A 16,644-nucleotide genomic window follows, 5' to 3' on the forward strand; every position below is an offset into this window, starting at 1 on the left:
GAGAAGCTTGATTTAGATGTATCAGATGCATTACGATTGAGTAAGGGTAACTACAAAGACATGAAGGAGGAACTGGCCAGACTTGACGCAAAGGAGAGTCTAGCATGGAAGATTGTAGAGTAGCAATCACGAGGGAGAAGAAACATTCTAAGGAGAAGACATTTAACCATGGGTAACTGACAAGTGAAGTCACGACAGCATAAAAGCAAAAGAAAAAGCAAAAGAATAAGCATAAAATGTGCTGAGGATTAGTAGGAAGCCAGAGGATTGGGAAGTCTTAAAGACCAGCAGAGAACCAGCTAAAAGAGCAATAAATTGGGGAGAAGATGAAATATTGAGGCTAAGCTAGCCAGTAATATAAAATAAATTGCAATAGATTTTTAAGATATACAAAAGATAAAGGTTTTTAGATATATAAAAGGTAAGATAGAGGTAAGAGTGGATATTGGATGTTGCAAAATGAGATTGATGAACTCAGAATGGGAAGCAAAGAAATGACAGCGGAGCTGAATAGTTACTTGCATCATTCTTTACAGTGGAAGATACCAGTAGCATACCAAACCTTCAAGATAGTCAGAAGCAGGAGGTCAGTCAGTGGTCATCACTAAGTAGAAGGTCCTGGGGAAGCTGAAAAGTCTGAAGGTGGATACATACCCCACCCAGAAAGACTACACCCCAGGGGTCTGAAAAAGATAGCTAAGGAGATTGTAGAGCCATTGGTGGTGACCTTTTAGGCGCACTGGAGTCAAGGAGCATCCCAGAGGAATGGAAAATGCCATTGCAACACCACTATTTATGAAGGGATGGAGACAGAAGACAGGAAACTATAGGCTGGTTAGCCTGACCTTAGTAGTTGGTAAAATTTTAGAGTCCATTATTGAGGATGAGATTGTGGAGTACTTGGAAGTGCAAGGTAAAATAGGGCTGAGTCAGCTTGGCTTTGTCAAGGGCAGACATGTAAGAAAGGCACGATTACAGTAATCATGGGGAACTTTGATATGCAGATGGACTAGGAAGATCAGATAGGTAGCAGATCCCAAAAAGAGGAATTCTTAGAATATCTACAAGAAAGTTCTTTCTTGTAGTAGAACCCAGGGGAACAGGCCATTCTGGATTTGGTGATGTGTTGAGGAAGTGGGAAGGTTGCAGAAAGACTTGGACAGGCTGAGAGTGGGCAAAGTGGTAACAGATTGAATACAGTGTGGAAAGGTGTGAGAATTTTGCACTTTGGCAGATAAAATAGAAGTGTAGACTTTTCTAAATACAGAAAGACTGCAGAAATCTGAAGCACAAAGGAACTTGTGAGTCCTACTTCAGGATTCTCTTAAGCTTAACATGCAGATTCAGTTGACAATTATGAGAGCAAATGTAATGTTAGAATTCATTTTGAGAGCGCTAAAATACAAGGGCAGAGATGTACAGCTGAAGCTTTAAGAGGCTTCAGTCAGATTGCATTTAGAATATTGTAAACATTTTGGGCCCCATATTTAAAGAAGGATGGGCTGGTGTTTGTAGGTGTCAGAAAATGATCCTAGGGATGAAGGACTTGTCATATGAGAAGTGGTTGAGGACTCTGAGTCTTTACTCGATGGAGTTTAGAAGAATGAGGAGAAATCTCTTTGAAATGCACAGAACATGAGAGGCCTGGAAAGAGTGGACTCAGAGAAAATGTTTCCTTTAGTAGGAGAGACTAAGACCGAAAAACACAACCTTGGAGGGAAGGAATGACCCCTTAGATATGAGATGAGGAGGAATTTCTTCAGCCAGAGGGTGGTGAATCTGTGGAACTCTTTGCTGCAAAAGGCTATGGAGGCCAATTCATGGAGTGATTTTTGACAGAGGTAGTTAGTTTCTTGATTAGTAAAGGGATCAAAGGTTATGGGATGAGGGCAGGAGAATAGAGTTGAGAAGTATGTCAGTAATGAATGAGTGGCAGAGCAACTCAATGGGCCGAATGGCCTAACTCTGTTCTTCTAATTTATGTCTAGATTAGAGTGGTGCTGGAAAAGCACAGCAGGTCAGGCAGCATCCGAAGAGCAGGAAAATCGATGTTTCGGGCAAAAGCCCTTCATCTTCTAATTTATGGACTTATAGTCTTACAGTTTATCAAATTTTTTGAGAATTCTTATAGCATTTATATTGAATTCTGCAAGTTCTAGCAATATACAAGAAATATCCAAATTAAAAATTAGTTACAAGCCAAAAATATTATCTATCCTCCACCACCCCTTCTTCAAAATAGTAATTGCAGCGAGATAGTTTCAGGTTTCCTCAAAAGGACTTTATTGATCGGTTAGAAACTTTTGATTCTTGAGGTGTAAAATCAAACTTGCAGGCCATAGTAGTTTAGTTAGAATTAGTAGTTCAATGAAGGAACTAGTGCTTAGTTTTTGAATTGGTAGTGTACATTATGAGTGACGGTTGTGGTTTTTTACCCGGAAATTGCAGAAGACTTTGAATAAGAAACTGAAGTCTAGTTTGTGTAATTTTACTGCAGCTACATTGTGGACATGGCTAGCGGTCACTAGTTGGTACAATATGATGAAGGCACTGTTTGGCAGTAAATCCAAGTTACAAGAGGCAAGTTGTTAGTTTTTGATTGTGTTAAGTAATCAGTTGTAACCTGGAGGAGAGTTATTCAGTTTTGGCTCTTGTGGTTATTTCCTTCTCACTCTTGAGAAGAATAGTTTGATCATGTGACAGGAGCTTGAAAGGTGCAGACATATCTTTCTTGAGCATTTTTGTTGTCTCTCTCTTTCTCTCTTGTTTAGCAGGAGATTCTAGAGGGTTAATGCTAATGAATTGACAGTTTTTCAGTTAAGGCCTTCCATCCTGACCAAATTACCTCAGCCTCTGCTTCATCTCATGTTCTAAGATGTGTGTAAGATGCAGCCACTCTTGAAATAATTTTTATAACTTCATTAATGATTGTGTTGGTGCAAGCCTTACCTAAGAAAGTTCTGAACTGCATTGAAGAACATGGTAATAATTTTAACCACCAGTTTGTGCTGAGTTAATTTCGCTGGGGCTACAATTACCTTCAGCACTTTTTGTTTAGAATTCCTACAGTGTGGAAACAAGCCCTTCAGCCCAACAAGTCCACACCGATCCTCCAAAGAGTCTCCCACCCAAACCCATTACTCTATACTTACCCCTGACTAGTGCACCTAACCTACACATCCCTGAACACTGTGGGCAATTTAGCATGACCAGTTCACCTAACCTGCACATCTTTGGATTGTGGGAGGAAATTGGTGCACCTGGAGGAAATCCACGCAGACACTGGGAGAATGTACAAATTCCCCACAGACAGTCACCCAAGGCTGGAATCAAACCCAGGTTCATGGTGCTGTGAGGCAGCAGTGCTAACCACTGAGCCACCACTTCTAAACTTGGAATGGTAAAACCAGTCAGGCTTTGTTCTACTAATCAGCAACTCCCGTAATGCGTGTATTGTTGACTATTTTGCCCACATTTGAGATATAAGCTGGTGTTTAACAAATGGCTGTATTTGCAACATAATTGACTGATGATGCTCAAGGAAATACAGTGCACCATGGGTTTATAGTTCCCAGTGAAGAGAAAATTGGTGAGGAGATTGAGAAATTTTCATTACAGTCTATTTTTGCAGCAATTGCTTCAATAATTCATCAAATTAGAAGTGCTAATGTTACTGCTTCACTTGTAAATTCATGGGACCACATGTTGTAGTAAACTGGTCAAAGTGAAAATAAATCCAAGTGCCTCAAGCAGCAGTTACCTTTTATTTCTTAGTTCCAGTTTAATGAGTGTATAATTAAATTAGTCTGTGAAATTAATTTATATTTGATGTCCCGCAAAACCAAGTGGAAACTGAACAGTGTGACATATGAAGCAAGCTTCTGATACTATCAACAAGCAAAGAGAAAAATATATGGAGTTGCAGGGATTGTAAAGCTAAATTAGGATCCTCCCAGGTGAGATTACATCTTAATTTTTAATGACAGTCAGGAATATAGAACCCCTAAATTGTGGAAGTAGGCTGTTAAGCCCGAGTCCATACTGACCCTCCAAAGAATATCCCACCGAGACCCAGCCCCCCAACCTAAAGTCCTGCATTTCCCACAGCTAATCCACCTAGGCTACACATCCCTGGATACCATGGCCAATTTAACATGGCCATACAATTTAACCTGCACATCTTTGCACTGTGGAGGAAACTGGAGCACCCAGAGGAAACCTATGCAGAAACAGGGAGAATGTGCAAACTCCACTCAGACAGTTGCCCAAGCGTGGAATCGATCACGGGTCCCTGGCAACAGTGCTAACCACTATGCCACCCCGAATGTTAGAAAAATGTGGATTGTTTAAGTGGTGTGCAAATATCTACATTGCATATAATTTATTTTGTGACTTAATCTAGGCAAAATCAGAAATCACATGGATAGAGAAGGACTTTGTCTCCTTAAAATGTAAGGTAAGATGCAACGCTTGCTATGCACATACCCTCTTTTCCAATCAACTGCACTATTTTACCTTGTTTGGCAAAGTTTCCACTAATGGCTTTGAAATGGAAGTTTCTGGCCTTGCTTTCTTCTCTCTTGAACTATGATACAACTTCCTAAATAACTTTTGTTAACTTTGTATGTGATGTACAATACAGTAAAATATTTTTGTCCTATTAAATACTCACACTCACCAGATACACTGCATTCATCTATTTCTTAGCAAATCTGCATGAATTCTGTTTTCTAAATTGACACTTCAGCATTTCCATAATTTCAATGATCAGTAGGTTTGAAATGCATGCACTCTGCATGTCTAACACAAATAATGTTGTTGAATCTTCAGTTTACTTATAAAAATATCTGGTGACAATGCACCAAGCAGCTGAACCATTTGAATATTTTTAAAGCAGAGTTAGATTCTTCATTGTCAAGGGAGACAGGACAATGGGGTTGGAGCAATACTAGACAGCAGTGATCTTATCAAATGACAGGGCAAGCTCAAGGAGCTTGTTTGCCTTACCTCTGCTTCACACTCACATTTTTGTGTGTAAAACAGTAAAACTTAATCTAAGCTTTATTTCTGTTTATGAAAATAGTCCGAAACCTTTGATTAACTACATATAGAATTATGGGAAAGGTTGATGAGCTAGATTATGTATCCTATGAAAAGTGTTATCCAGGAATGATGAAAGCAAATTTTCATCCTCTTGAACTTATCAGCAGCTTTTAAATAGTTATAGAGTAATAGAGTCATAGAGACGTACAGCATGGAAACAGACCCTTCAATCCAACCCGTTCATGCTGACCACGTTCAGCCTTTGTCCATTGTTGTCCAGCTGAGTGGAACTGTACTTATGTGGCTCCATTCTTATCCATCTAATTATGGCTAGGAAATTATTACTGGTAGCTTGTCTCCCATACTCATGCAGTTACCTCTGGTGTCCCTCAAGGATCCATCCTTAGGCCCCTGCTATTTCTGATATACATAATATCCCTCTTTGAAATCATTCAAAAGCACCTCTTTTTCTACATTTACACTTATGGCACCCAGTTCTATCTCACACCATCTCACTTGACTCCTCCACTATGCTTTAAATTGTCCTACTGTTTATCTGACATCCAATACGGCTTGGGCAGAAATGACCTTCAATTAAATATTGAGATTACAGATGTTATCACCAATCCCTGTCTCAACCCCAGGGAAAATACCTTGTCTATTTATCCTATCCATGCCCCTTATGATTTTATAAACCTCAATAAGGTCATCCCTCAGCCGCTGACACTCCAGGAAAAACAGCCCCAGCCTATTTGGCCTCTCCAACCCTGGCAACATCCTTGCAAATCTGAACCCTTTCAAATTTCACAACATCTTTCCGATAGGAAGGAGACCAGAATTGCACGCAATATTCCAACAGTGGCCTAACCAATGTCCTGTACAGCCACAACATGACCTCGCAACTCCTCTGCTCAATATTCTGACCAATAAAGAAAAGCAAACCAAATGCTGCCTTCTTAATCCTGTCTACCTGAAACTCTACATTCAAGGAACAACGAACCTGCACTCCAAGGTCTCTTTGTTCAGCAACACTCCCCAGGACCTTGCCATTAAGTGTATAAGTCCTGTTCTGATTTGCTTTTCTAAAATGCAGCACCTTGCCTTTATCTAAATTAAACTCCATCTACCACTCTTCAGCCCATTGGCCCATCTGATCAAGATCCTGTTGTAATCTGAGATAACCTTCTTCGCTGTCCAGTACACCTCCAATTTTGGTGTCATCTGCAAACTTACTAACTATACCTTCTATGTTCACACCCAAATCATTTATGAACGACAATCCTTGTGACACACCACTGGTCACAGTCTGAAAAGCAGCCCTCCACCACCACCCTCTTTCTTCTACCTTCAAGCCAGTTTTGTATCCAAATGGTTAGCTCTCCCTGTAATCCATGAGAGCTAACCTTGCTAACTAGTCTCCCATTAGGAACCTTGTTAAACGCCTTACTGAAATCCCTATAGATCACGTGTATCATTTTGCCCTCATCAATCGTCTTTGTTATTTCTTCAAACAACTCAAATCAAGTTTGTGAGACATGATTTCTCATTCACAAAGCCATGCTGCCTGTCCCTAATCAGTCCTTGCCTTTCCAAATACATGTAAATCCCATCTCTGAGGATTCCCTCCAACAACTTGCCCATCACCGATGTCAGGCTCACTGTTCTATGGTTTTCTGACTTTTTCTTACCACCTTTCCTAAACACTGGCACCACGTTAGCCAATCTCCAGTCTTCCGACACCTCACCTGTGACTATCGATGGTACAAGTATCTCAACAAGAGGCCCAGCAATCACTTCCCTAGCTTCCCACAGAGTTCTAGGGTACACCTGATCAGGTCCTGGGGATTTATCCACTTGTATGCATTTCAAGACATCCAGCACCTCCTCCTTTGTGATATGGGCATTTTTCAAGATGTCACCATCTATTTGCCCACATTCTATGTCTTCCATATTCTTCTCCACAGCAAACACTGATGCAAAATACTTGTTTAGTATCTCCCCCATCTCCTGCGGCTCCATACATAGACTGCCTAACTGATCTTTAAGGTACCCTATTCTCTCCCTAGTTACCCTTTTATCTTTAATGTATTTGAAGATCTGGACCCCCGGGCGGGGTCTCTCTGTTCCGTGATCAGTCAATAAAAACTCGCAGTCGGTCTGGTCCATTAAGACTTCACACTTTATTTTTTATACGGCCGGGCACAGATCGTCCAGAAACACAGAGCTTAAACACTTCTGTGTTCCTCAGAGGAGCTGCGCACATAGCTTAAAACAAAGACATTTTTATTCTTTTCTTAAAGAGAGGTACTGGACATAATTATATAGTACATTAAGACAATTACCAATCAATTAACAGAATGGTTTTATTGACACCAACTCAACCCAATGTTATATCCTGGGAACCAACTTTGTTTTCCAACACTCAAGCTATTTTTATCTCACGGACTGAGTTTTCCACCTGCACTTGAAGGTCAGTTAGGATGGCCAGTAGTGTCTTATCTAGTTTAGTTATTTCTGTGCTGTAAAGGAAGCATTGTGTGGTAATCTTTGTTGAAGCAGACTGTGGTTAGTCAATTATACAGTTTTAGCAGGGTTAAAAGCCATTTTATGCAACTTCAAACAGAACTGTTAATTTGCAGCCTACAAGCCATTTTGTCATATTATTTGCTTTGAGAAGCCATTTTATTGCCACCTGAGTTAGTAAGAGCATGTATTAAGTGGTTGGTCCTGACAATGACTGGTTACCTCAGCCTGTATTCACATTTCAGATCCTCATATTTATAAAAACCCTGTGGTTTTTCCTTAACCCTAATCTATTGGTTAAACAATACCTCCATTTTAGAGTTCTCATCTTGGCTTTAAAAGTCACCTTGTAATTTGGCTTCTCTCCATTTTGCAACCTCCTTCAGTCCTACAATCTTCCAATATACCAGCACTCCTTAAGTTCTTATCTCTTAAGCAGTCTAAATTTTAATTGCTATCCCATTGAACTATTTTACCAAGTGCCTTTGGCTTAACTAAGTTCTGGAATTCCTTCCTTACACTATTTTGTCACCCGTTCCCCATCCATCCACCTTGCTTTCCCCCTAGACTTCTTAAAGTCTGTCGCTTTGACCAAGTTTTTGGTCACTTGCCTTGATATCTCCTTCTGTGATTTGGTATCATATTTTGTTCCACAATACTGTGAAATTCTTTGGGACATTTTATTACATTAAAGTATCACATAATTGTTATAATGTCAAAGGAGGCCTTTTGTCCCATTTGACCTATTTTTAAACCATTTCTCTTTATTTTGTGTCACTCAGCCAAAACATATAAATACAAATTGGTATTAAGTCCTTCCACCAACGCTAGCAACCACTAAATCTTACAGGCCTGTCCCTGTGCCCCCCCCCCCAACCATCCTTTTATACAGTGATTTCCAGATATCCATGACAGTCTGGGCGAAAACTCTTTTCCTCAAATCCATTCTACACCTTAAAACTGTGCCCCCGGTTATTGACCCCACTTCTAAGGGGTAAGGTTTCTTCCCATCTACCTGCCTATGCACCTAAGACATATACCTCAATCAGATCCCCTTCAATTGTCTGTGCCCTAGGGAAAACAACTCTAGCCTATCTAGAATCTGTTCATTGTTGAATTGCTTCAGTCCAGAGGCATTCTGATGAATTTCTTCTGCATTCTCTTTAGTGCAATGACATTGACCCTATAGTATAGTGACCAGAACTGTACACAATACTCCAGCAGTGACCCAACTATAGTTATATCCAGTTTCTTAAGAACTCATTTGCTGTTCTGTACAATGCCTTGACTAATAAAGGCAAGTATCCCATATGCTTTCTTAGCCATGTATCTACCTGTCCTGGATCTATGGACTTGCACATCAAGGTCCCTCCAATACTCTGTACTTCCTGGGGTCCTACCGTTCATTGTGTACTCCCTTGCCTTGTTAATCCTCCCAAACATGTATCATCTCTTTTCAGGATTAAATTCAATTTGCCACCTTCAGCCCATCAATACCATCCTGTGGTCTAAGGCTTTACTCCTTGCTATTTACCACGTCACCAATATTGGTGTTATTGACAAACTCACGGATCATATTCCTAAATTTACACAAACACAGAAAACGGGAGTAGGAGTAGGCCATTCAGCCAATTGAGCCTGCTCCGCCATTCAATATGATCATGGCTGAATTCAGTATGCTGCTTTCCCTATATTTTAGGGGAGGTGATGCATAGTGGTATTATCACTGTTAATTGAGAGGCCCAGGTAGTGGTCTGGGGACCTCTGTTCGAATCCTGCCATGCTGAATTCAATAAAAAAAATTGGAGTTTAATGATGACCATGAATCCATTGCCAATTGTTAGGAAAACACCATCTGTTTCACAAATGTCCTTAAGAGAAGGAAACTGCCATCCTTATCTTATCTGGCCTACATGTGACTCCAGACCCTCAGCAATGTGATTGGCTCTTAACTGCCCTCTGGGCAATTAGGGAAAGGCAAAAAAATGTTGGCCTAGCCAGCAACACCCTCATCCCATGAATGAATTTTTATCTAGACCATTAATAAATACAGCTAACAGTAAGGGACCCAGCACTGTTGGACCACAGGCTTCCAGTTACAAATACACCTGTCAAGAGTGTGATGGAATAATCCCCTTTTGCCTGAATTAGTGCAGCTCCAACAACACTCAAGAAGCTTGACTCCGTTCAGGATAGAGCAGCAAGCTTGATCAACAGAACATGCACAAACATTCAGTCCTTCCACCATCTATGATTGGTAGCCTGATGTTATGCAGAAATTCACCAAGGCTCTTAGACAGCATCTTCTAAACACTCACGCACTACCATATAAAAGGACATGTGCAGCTAATATATAGGTCATGACAACCTACAAATTTCCCTTCAAGCCACTCACCATCCTGGTTGGCAATATTGCTGGGTCAAAATTCTGGAACTCACTCCCTAATGGCACTGTGTGTGACCTAACAAATGGATTGCAGCAGTTCAAGAAGGAAGCTAACTACTACCTTCTCAAGTGCAACTAAATGATCGGCAATAAATATTGGTCCAACTAGCAATGCCCAAATTCCACTAATGAATTAAAAATATCCCCTAAGGTCATTGTTTCCAGTGATACCATTCATTTTAAGTTTAAGTGATAGAGCAGCTATAGTTTTTTCCCCCTATTTTGTCCTGTTTGCATCTCTCCTCCAGTGATAGTGATTCATGCTAGAGTGTAAATTCACACCCATTGACAGCTCTCCTGTACCTTGTCAGTTGGTGTTTTTCATGCATGAGGTCGGATAGTTGACATCAAGCTGGTTTGGATGCATGACATTTTGCAGCCAGGCCTGATTCTATCTACCTTGTTTATTTTCTTGTGGAAGCTGTAATGAATAATAATGTCGCTAAAGTCTTCTATTTGACCTTCTTCACTTCTACAACTTGATCATACACTAATTATTTCCTGTTCACAAACCAGGGATGAAAAATGGAACCTTCCCCTTCTGTAGAGCTCAATACACCAGATAAGTTCAGGGCAGCAAGAATAGGCTGTCAAGGAAAACTGATGTCACCAGTTAAACATTGATTATTGACTTTATTTTACTCCACCTGCCCCTCATTTCTTACAAACATATCAAAAATAGGCAAGAAAAGACTAATCAAGTTCATCTAGGAACCTTACTGAACAGTGGTCCAACTGTGGGTAATGCTAGCTGTGCAACCATCTCCTTTTTCTTCTCATTCTTATTCTTAAAATTATTTAAAATAGTGCCGGCTTGTGGCAACAGTGGAAAAGCTTTTCATTGTATTTTACTGTTTTTCTCACTGTAAAATACACGTGACAATAAAAATCTTACATTCCTTTCCCTGCTCCAGTGTCATCACCAATCTTAAACCCATGCCAGCAGCTTCTGTATCCTTTCTATATTCTTCCTTGATTGCCAGTTTCATCTCATGTTTGACACCACCTTCTGCTCCTCTGATTCTCTTCACACTCAATCTTGATCATGCAACTCACTGCTGCATTTATCACCCCACACTCATTAATACTGTCAGTGGTTTCTTATCCTTAAACAACTGTTTTGGCTTTGTTCCAAATTATTGTTATAATCCACAACCACCTGATAAAGAAGCAGCACTCCAAAAGCTAGTGCTTCCAAATAAATCTGTCGGACTATAACCTGGTGTTGTATGATTTTTAGCTTTGTACACCCCAGTCCAACACCAGCACCTCCAAATCATTCATTTTAATAGTTGCTATACTTCCAACAGCTTTCAGTGAAACCTTCACACTTGTTTTTTGTTGTTTCTGAATTTGACAACTTCAAAACTATTTTTGTTAACTTCCCACTGTCTTGAACTCTTTAAACTCCAACTTGTCTGTATCTTTACACCTGTTGTGACTCTTATGAATCCTGTCTTTTGTTAATTTATCTTGACTCCTCAACTCCAAAGCCTAAAGTAAGAATCCTTCTGATTTTCTTTAAAATCTTCTATGACCTCACCATGTTTTCCCAATACTTTCAGTTAGTGTTATATTCCTTTGGTTCTCAGTTTTTAGTCTCTTGAGTATCTTCCTTTTCTGTTAACCCATTGTAGGAAACACAGATTTTGTCAGCATGATTTTTCCCTTCTAAATTTCTCCAACTCTCTACTTCGCTTCTCCTTTAAAATCTGCATAACAGCCAGCTCATGGAACAAATGTTTGATAATTCCTGCTGATTTCTTCATTCCAGGCTAGGCATCTGCTTTCTATACACCTTTGTGGAGTGCATTGGTACTTTTTTATTTGAATGGAAGTTGTATTTGGTTTGACCTTCTTCAAAAGGGTACTCTAATAATCCCTGTGGTCTATGGACTGATCTTGACTGATCACTATTCAACTTCTGAACTGAATTCTCTTCTTTTAATTCACTCTTGGGTTGTGGGTGTCACTGGTTGGATGAGCATTTATCACCCATCCCTAACTGCTCAGAACAGCAATTAAGTGTCAATCACATTGTTGTGCGTCTGGAATCACAAGTAGGCCAGATCAGGTAATGATGGCAGATCTTGTTCACGAGTGATCCAGTTGAGTTTTTATGACAATTGCCAGTGGTTACATGGTTGTCATTAGGCTATCGTTATATTCTAGATCTTTATTGAATTAAAATTTTATGATCTACCATTGTGGAATTTGAGTTCATGTCCTTAGAATAGTAGCCTGGGGATTAGTATGGGAATTACTAGTCTAGTAATATTACCATTATGGCATTGCTTCCCTATAATTCTGTGTATTTTTACTGCCTGTTTTCAGAGTTGAGAGTAAGAAATGTTGCTTCTCTGGTTTCTTTTAGTGCCAAAGTGAAGGGAAAATTGGTGAAGTTGTAGTTATTGGAAGTTTTGTTATTTAAGTCATTTGATATTGATAATTACACCCAATATGATTAACTCAGTAGGGTTGAAAATTAACTTGTTTTCTACTCTTGCAATCAGCCCATTGGAATGTGTTAGATAAGATCTAACATCAACTATTGCATCAATCTTGTCTATCATTTCAACTAATTAGAATTAGTATTATCTATTTTGACCTGAATAATGCCGCTTTGTATATTTTCAACAAACTTTTTAAACCCATCAAATCAGCTCACCTAAGATTATTTGATCATGGTTATATATTTATTTAGCAAGCACATTGCTCTTAATTGCAACTGCATCTTTTAAGAAGAGATCTGATAAGTAGTTGATTGAAATTCCCTTCCCCCATTTTTGTCAAGTTGAAAGGATGGGGAAGAGGAACTGAGGCAAAAGACTGACGTGTGGAAGGAGAAGTGAAATAAACTGCAATGAATAGAAAATGGTTGGGATTAGATTATATATAATGCAGGATTAAATTTAGCCGGCTATGTTTGGAGAATTCTCACGACAAGGAGCAAAATTTAAGATTTCTCCATAATTGCTTCCATAAGAGATATTTGGCTAACTAGCAATCTGTTCCAAACTCAATTTTAAACATTTTTAAATCTTTAGCTTGTAGCGAGAACTTCTAAACTAAAATTTTTCAAAGCTAGTAATGAATTTTTGTCTTTTTATTTTTAATTTTTTATCCTTGTTGCATGAGCCACAGGTCAACTTCTGACACATTGTTCGTGTTGTAACTAACATAAGCAAGAAGAATGTTAATCTTGAAGTAGTTTTGCAAATTGCAGCTAATGCTTAAATTGGAATAGATTAGAGAAACTGAATCGTTGTGCAATTTACGTTGTAGTGCAATTGGTGAGTAATGAAATACACCTCTGAATAGCAGTACATTGCTGCTCTTGCATTCTAGCCCCCCTGAAGTGAATGCTTACTGAACTTGCATGTTAACCTTAAGAGAATCCTGAACTAGGATTCCTAAGTCCCTTTTTTTTTCAGATTTACGAAGCTTTTCCCAGTTTAGAAATAGCCTGCACCCTTATTCTTTCTGCCATAATGTATAACCTCACACTTTCTCCCATTGTATTCCGTTGCTATTTCTTTGCCCACTCACCTATCCTATCCAAGCTCTTCTGTAGCCTCCCTGCAACCTCAGCATTATCTGTCTCTCCACCTATCCTATGTCATCTGCACTGTAGCAACAATGCCCTCAGTTCCATCATCCAGATTGTTATTGTATAACACGAATCATTATAGTTCCAACAAGGGCCCCTGCAGAACTCCACTAGTCACCGGCTGCCATCCTGAAAAAGATCTCTTTATTCCCACTCTCTGCCTTCTGTTACTCAGTCAATCCTCTATCCAGATCAATACCTTGTCTCTAACACCATGGGCTCATATTTTATTTCGCAGGCCACTTTGTTAAAGCCCTTCTGGAAACCAAATCGATCATGTCCACCGGCTTTCCTCTGTTACCACCTCAAAGAATTCTAATAGATTTGTCAGGCATGACTACCCCTTGTCGAAGACAGAGTGACTCAGCCCTATTTTACTATTATCTTCTGTGAACACTTTTATCTGGTTTAAAAGCAGAGGTTTTATAACAATCCATTATCATAGCAAATAAATATCCAGAATCTATTCTGATTTCGGCTGGACTGATTGAAGGTAAAGCACCTTCTACTTTGTATAGGTTTAGGCAAGCTCCCAACTGCAGCAGAATTATGTTTGTTTCCTGTAATAGCTATCTCTGATCTGTATCAGTGAAATTTTCATCGTGCACTAAATACTGAATAATTTTGTACTCAGTCTTACGATCAGTTGGAGCTAGTTTCCCACACAACCTCTGTAGACAGAGAGGACTTGCGTCTTATTGGTATTTGTTAGATTTGAATTCAGATATGGAATGAATTATTTGGAGAACTCATGATTTTATTCTTTCTTGTAAATTTATTTCTAAACGTGAGCATCCAAATAATCCTGGAAAATGTTGCACCCATAGATACACATGCCCTGCAAGTGTAATCCTGGTATCCCAACACATAAAATGGAATTCGGAACATCTTATGAGGACCTCAGGTTTGGGGATAATGTATGAGCATGGATCGAGGTTTGGTTAACAACAGGAAACAGAAAGTTGGAATGAATGGGTCCTTTTCAGATTTGAAAGATGTAACTAATGGCATGCCTCAGGGACCAGTGCTGAGGCCATAGTTATTTAGAAGGTGTATTGTGTACTATAGACAAATTTGTGAATGGCACAAAAATAGGTCTGAAATCAAATGGTGAGGATGACACAAAGAGTCTGCAGAGTAATATAGATAGATGTCGGATGAACCCCACACTTCTGGGGCAGCACAGTGGCTCAGTGGTTAGCACTGCTGTGTCACAGTGCCAGGTTCAATTCCAGCCTCGGGGGACTGTCTGTATGGAGTTTGTATGTTCTCCCTGTGTCTATGCGGGTTTCGTCCCACAATCCAAAAATGTTAGCTGATTTGGCAATGTTAAATCGCCCATTGTGTCCAGGGATATGTAGGTTAGCCATGAGAAATGCAGGATTACAGGGATAGGCAAGGGGGTCTGGGTCTCGGTGGGATGCTCTTTGGAGAATTGGTGTGGACTTGTTTGGCTAAATGACCTGTTTCCACATTGTATGGATCCTATTCTATTAAGTGAGTGGGCCAAAAATTGGCAGATTGAAAATAATGTGGGTAACGTGAGGCTATAGTAAATCCTCTGTATCCGCAAAATCATGAATCATGAATTCACCTATCTGTACCAAAAAATATGTAAAAACAAAAATCAGCAACCCAAGGGCAAAAATCGCATATCCCCTATAACCCACTTTTAAAGTAGTTCTGCACTCACGAATCTTAGCATTCGCTGGGCCTGTCAGGAATGGAATCATTGCATGCAGATATGGAGGAATGACTATATGTGCTTTGGATGGGAGAACAGAAGAGCTGAATATTATTTAATTGGAGAAAGCTGCAGAGAGATTTAAGAATTCTTGTCTGTGAATCAGAAAAAGCTAATATCTAAGTTCAGCAGGTAATAAGGAAGACAAACAGAATGTTGTCCTTTATTTCAAAGGGAATGGAATATAAATGTAGGAAGGTTTAGTAAAACTATGCAAGAAACTAGCCAGATGACAGCTTGAAAACTATGAACAGTTTTGGGCCTTTTATCCAAGGAAAGATATAATAACATTGGAGAAAATCCAGAGAAGGTTCAGTAGACCAATAACCAGTATGGAGGATTTGTCTTATGAGGCAGAGTTAATATATAGGATGGTCTATCTTAAGAAGAAATTTTGAGTAGATTGTACTCATTAAAATATAGAAGAATGAGAGATGACCTTATTGAAACATATAAGGTTGTTAGGGAACTTGACAGGGTAGATATAGATAAGTTGTTTATCACTGTAGGACAGTCTTTGACCAGACAGCATAATCTCAGAATCAACCCTTGTCCATTTAAGGCAGGTGAGGAGGAAACTCTTAGAGTCATAGAGATATACAGCATGGAAACAGACCCTTCGGTCCAACCTGTCCACGCCGACCGGATATCCCAACCCAATCTAGTCCCACCTGCCAGCACCCGGCCCATATCCCTCCAAACCCTTCCTATTCATATACCCATCCAAATGCCTAGTAAATGTTGCAATTGTACCAGCCCCCACCACATCCTCTGGCAGCTCATTCCATACACGTACCACCCTCTGCATGAAAACGTTGCCCCTTAGGTCTCTTTTATATCTTTCCCCTCTCACCCTAAACCTATGCCCTCTAGTTCTGGACTCCCCGATCCCAGGGAAAAGACTTTGTCTATTTATCTTATTTCAGAAGACAGTGAGTTTGTGGAATAATTTGCTGTAGAGGACTGTCAAGGCTGGGTTGTTAAGTATATTCAATGCTGAGATGGACAGATTTTTAATGAATAATGGAAATCAGGGGTTATAGGGAAAAACAGGAAAGTGGAGTTGGTGGTTATCAAGTCAGCAGAGATCTCATTGAATGACAGAGTAATGGGCTGAATTTCCTACTTTTGCTCCTACATCTTTTATGATCTCATAGTTTAGAAGAGTCGCGGTGATCTTATTGAAACGGACATGATTCTGAGGGGCTTGTAAAGGTAAATGCTAAGAAAATGTTTCTACTTTGGAGGGGACAGAGTTGCAGATTGAGGGGCTACTTG

At 39.7% G+C, this 16,644-nt stretch overlaps 1 protein-coding gene across 2 annotated transcripts in view; it reads left to right on the forward strand.

Moving 5' to 3' along the window:
• Positions 1-16,644, forward strand: part of rps6ka1 (ribosomal protein S6 kinase a, polypeptide 1) — a 216,073-nt gene that overhangs the window by 92,974 nt on the left and 106,455 nt on the right. Inside the window, exon 3 of one of the 2 annotated variants that reach the window (XM_043717494.2) lies at positions 4,403-4,456. The exons of the other annotated variant lie outside the window; for it this stretch is intronic. Coding sequence (XP_043573429.1) covers positions 4,403-4,456 — 54 coding nt within the window. The remainder of the gene's footprint in view (positions 1-4,402; positions 4,457-16,644) is intronic. 2 annotated transcript variants of the gene reach the window in all.

This window comes from Chiloscyllium plagiosum, unplaced genomic scaffold, assembly GCF_037043375.1.
Source record: "Chiloscyllium plagiosum isolate Xiang-an unplaced genomic scaffold, Cpla_swu_hap1 HiC_scaffold_30, whole genome shotgun sequence".
NCBI classification, from domain to species: domain Eukaryota; kingdom Metazoa; phylum Chordata; class Chondrichthyes; order Orectolobiformes; family Hemiscylliidae; genus Chiloscyllium; species Chiloscyllium plagiosum.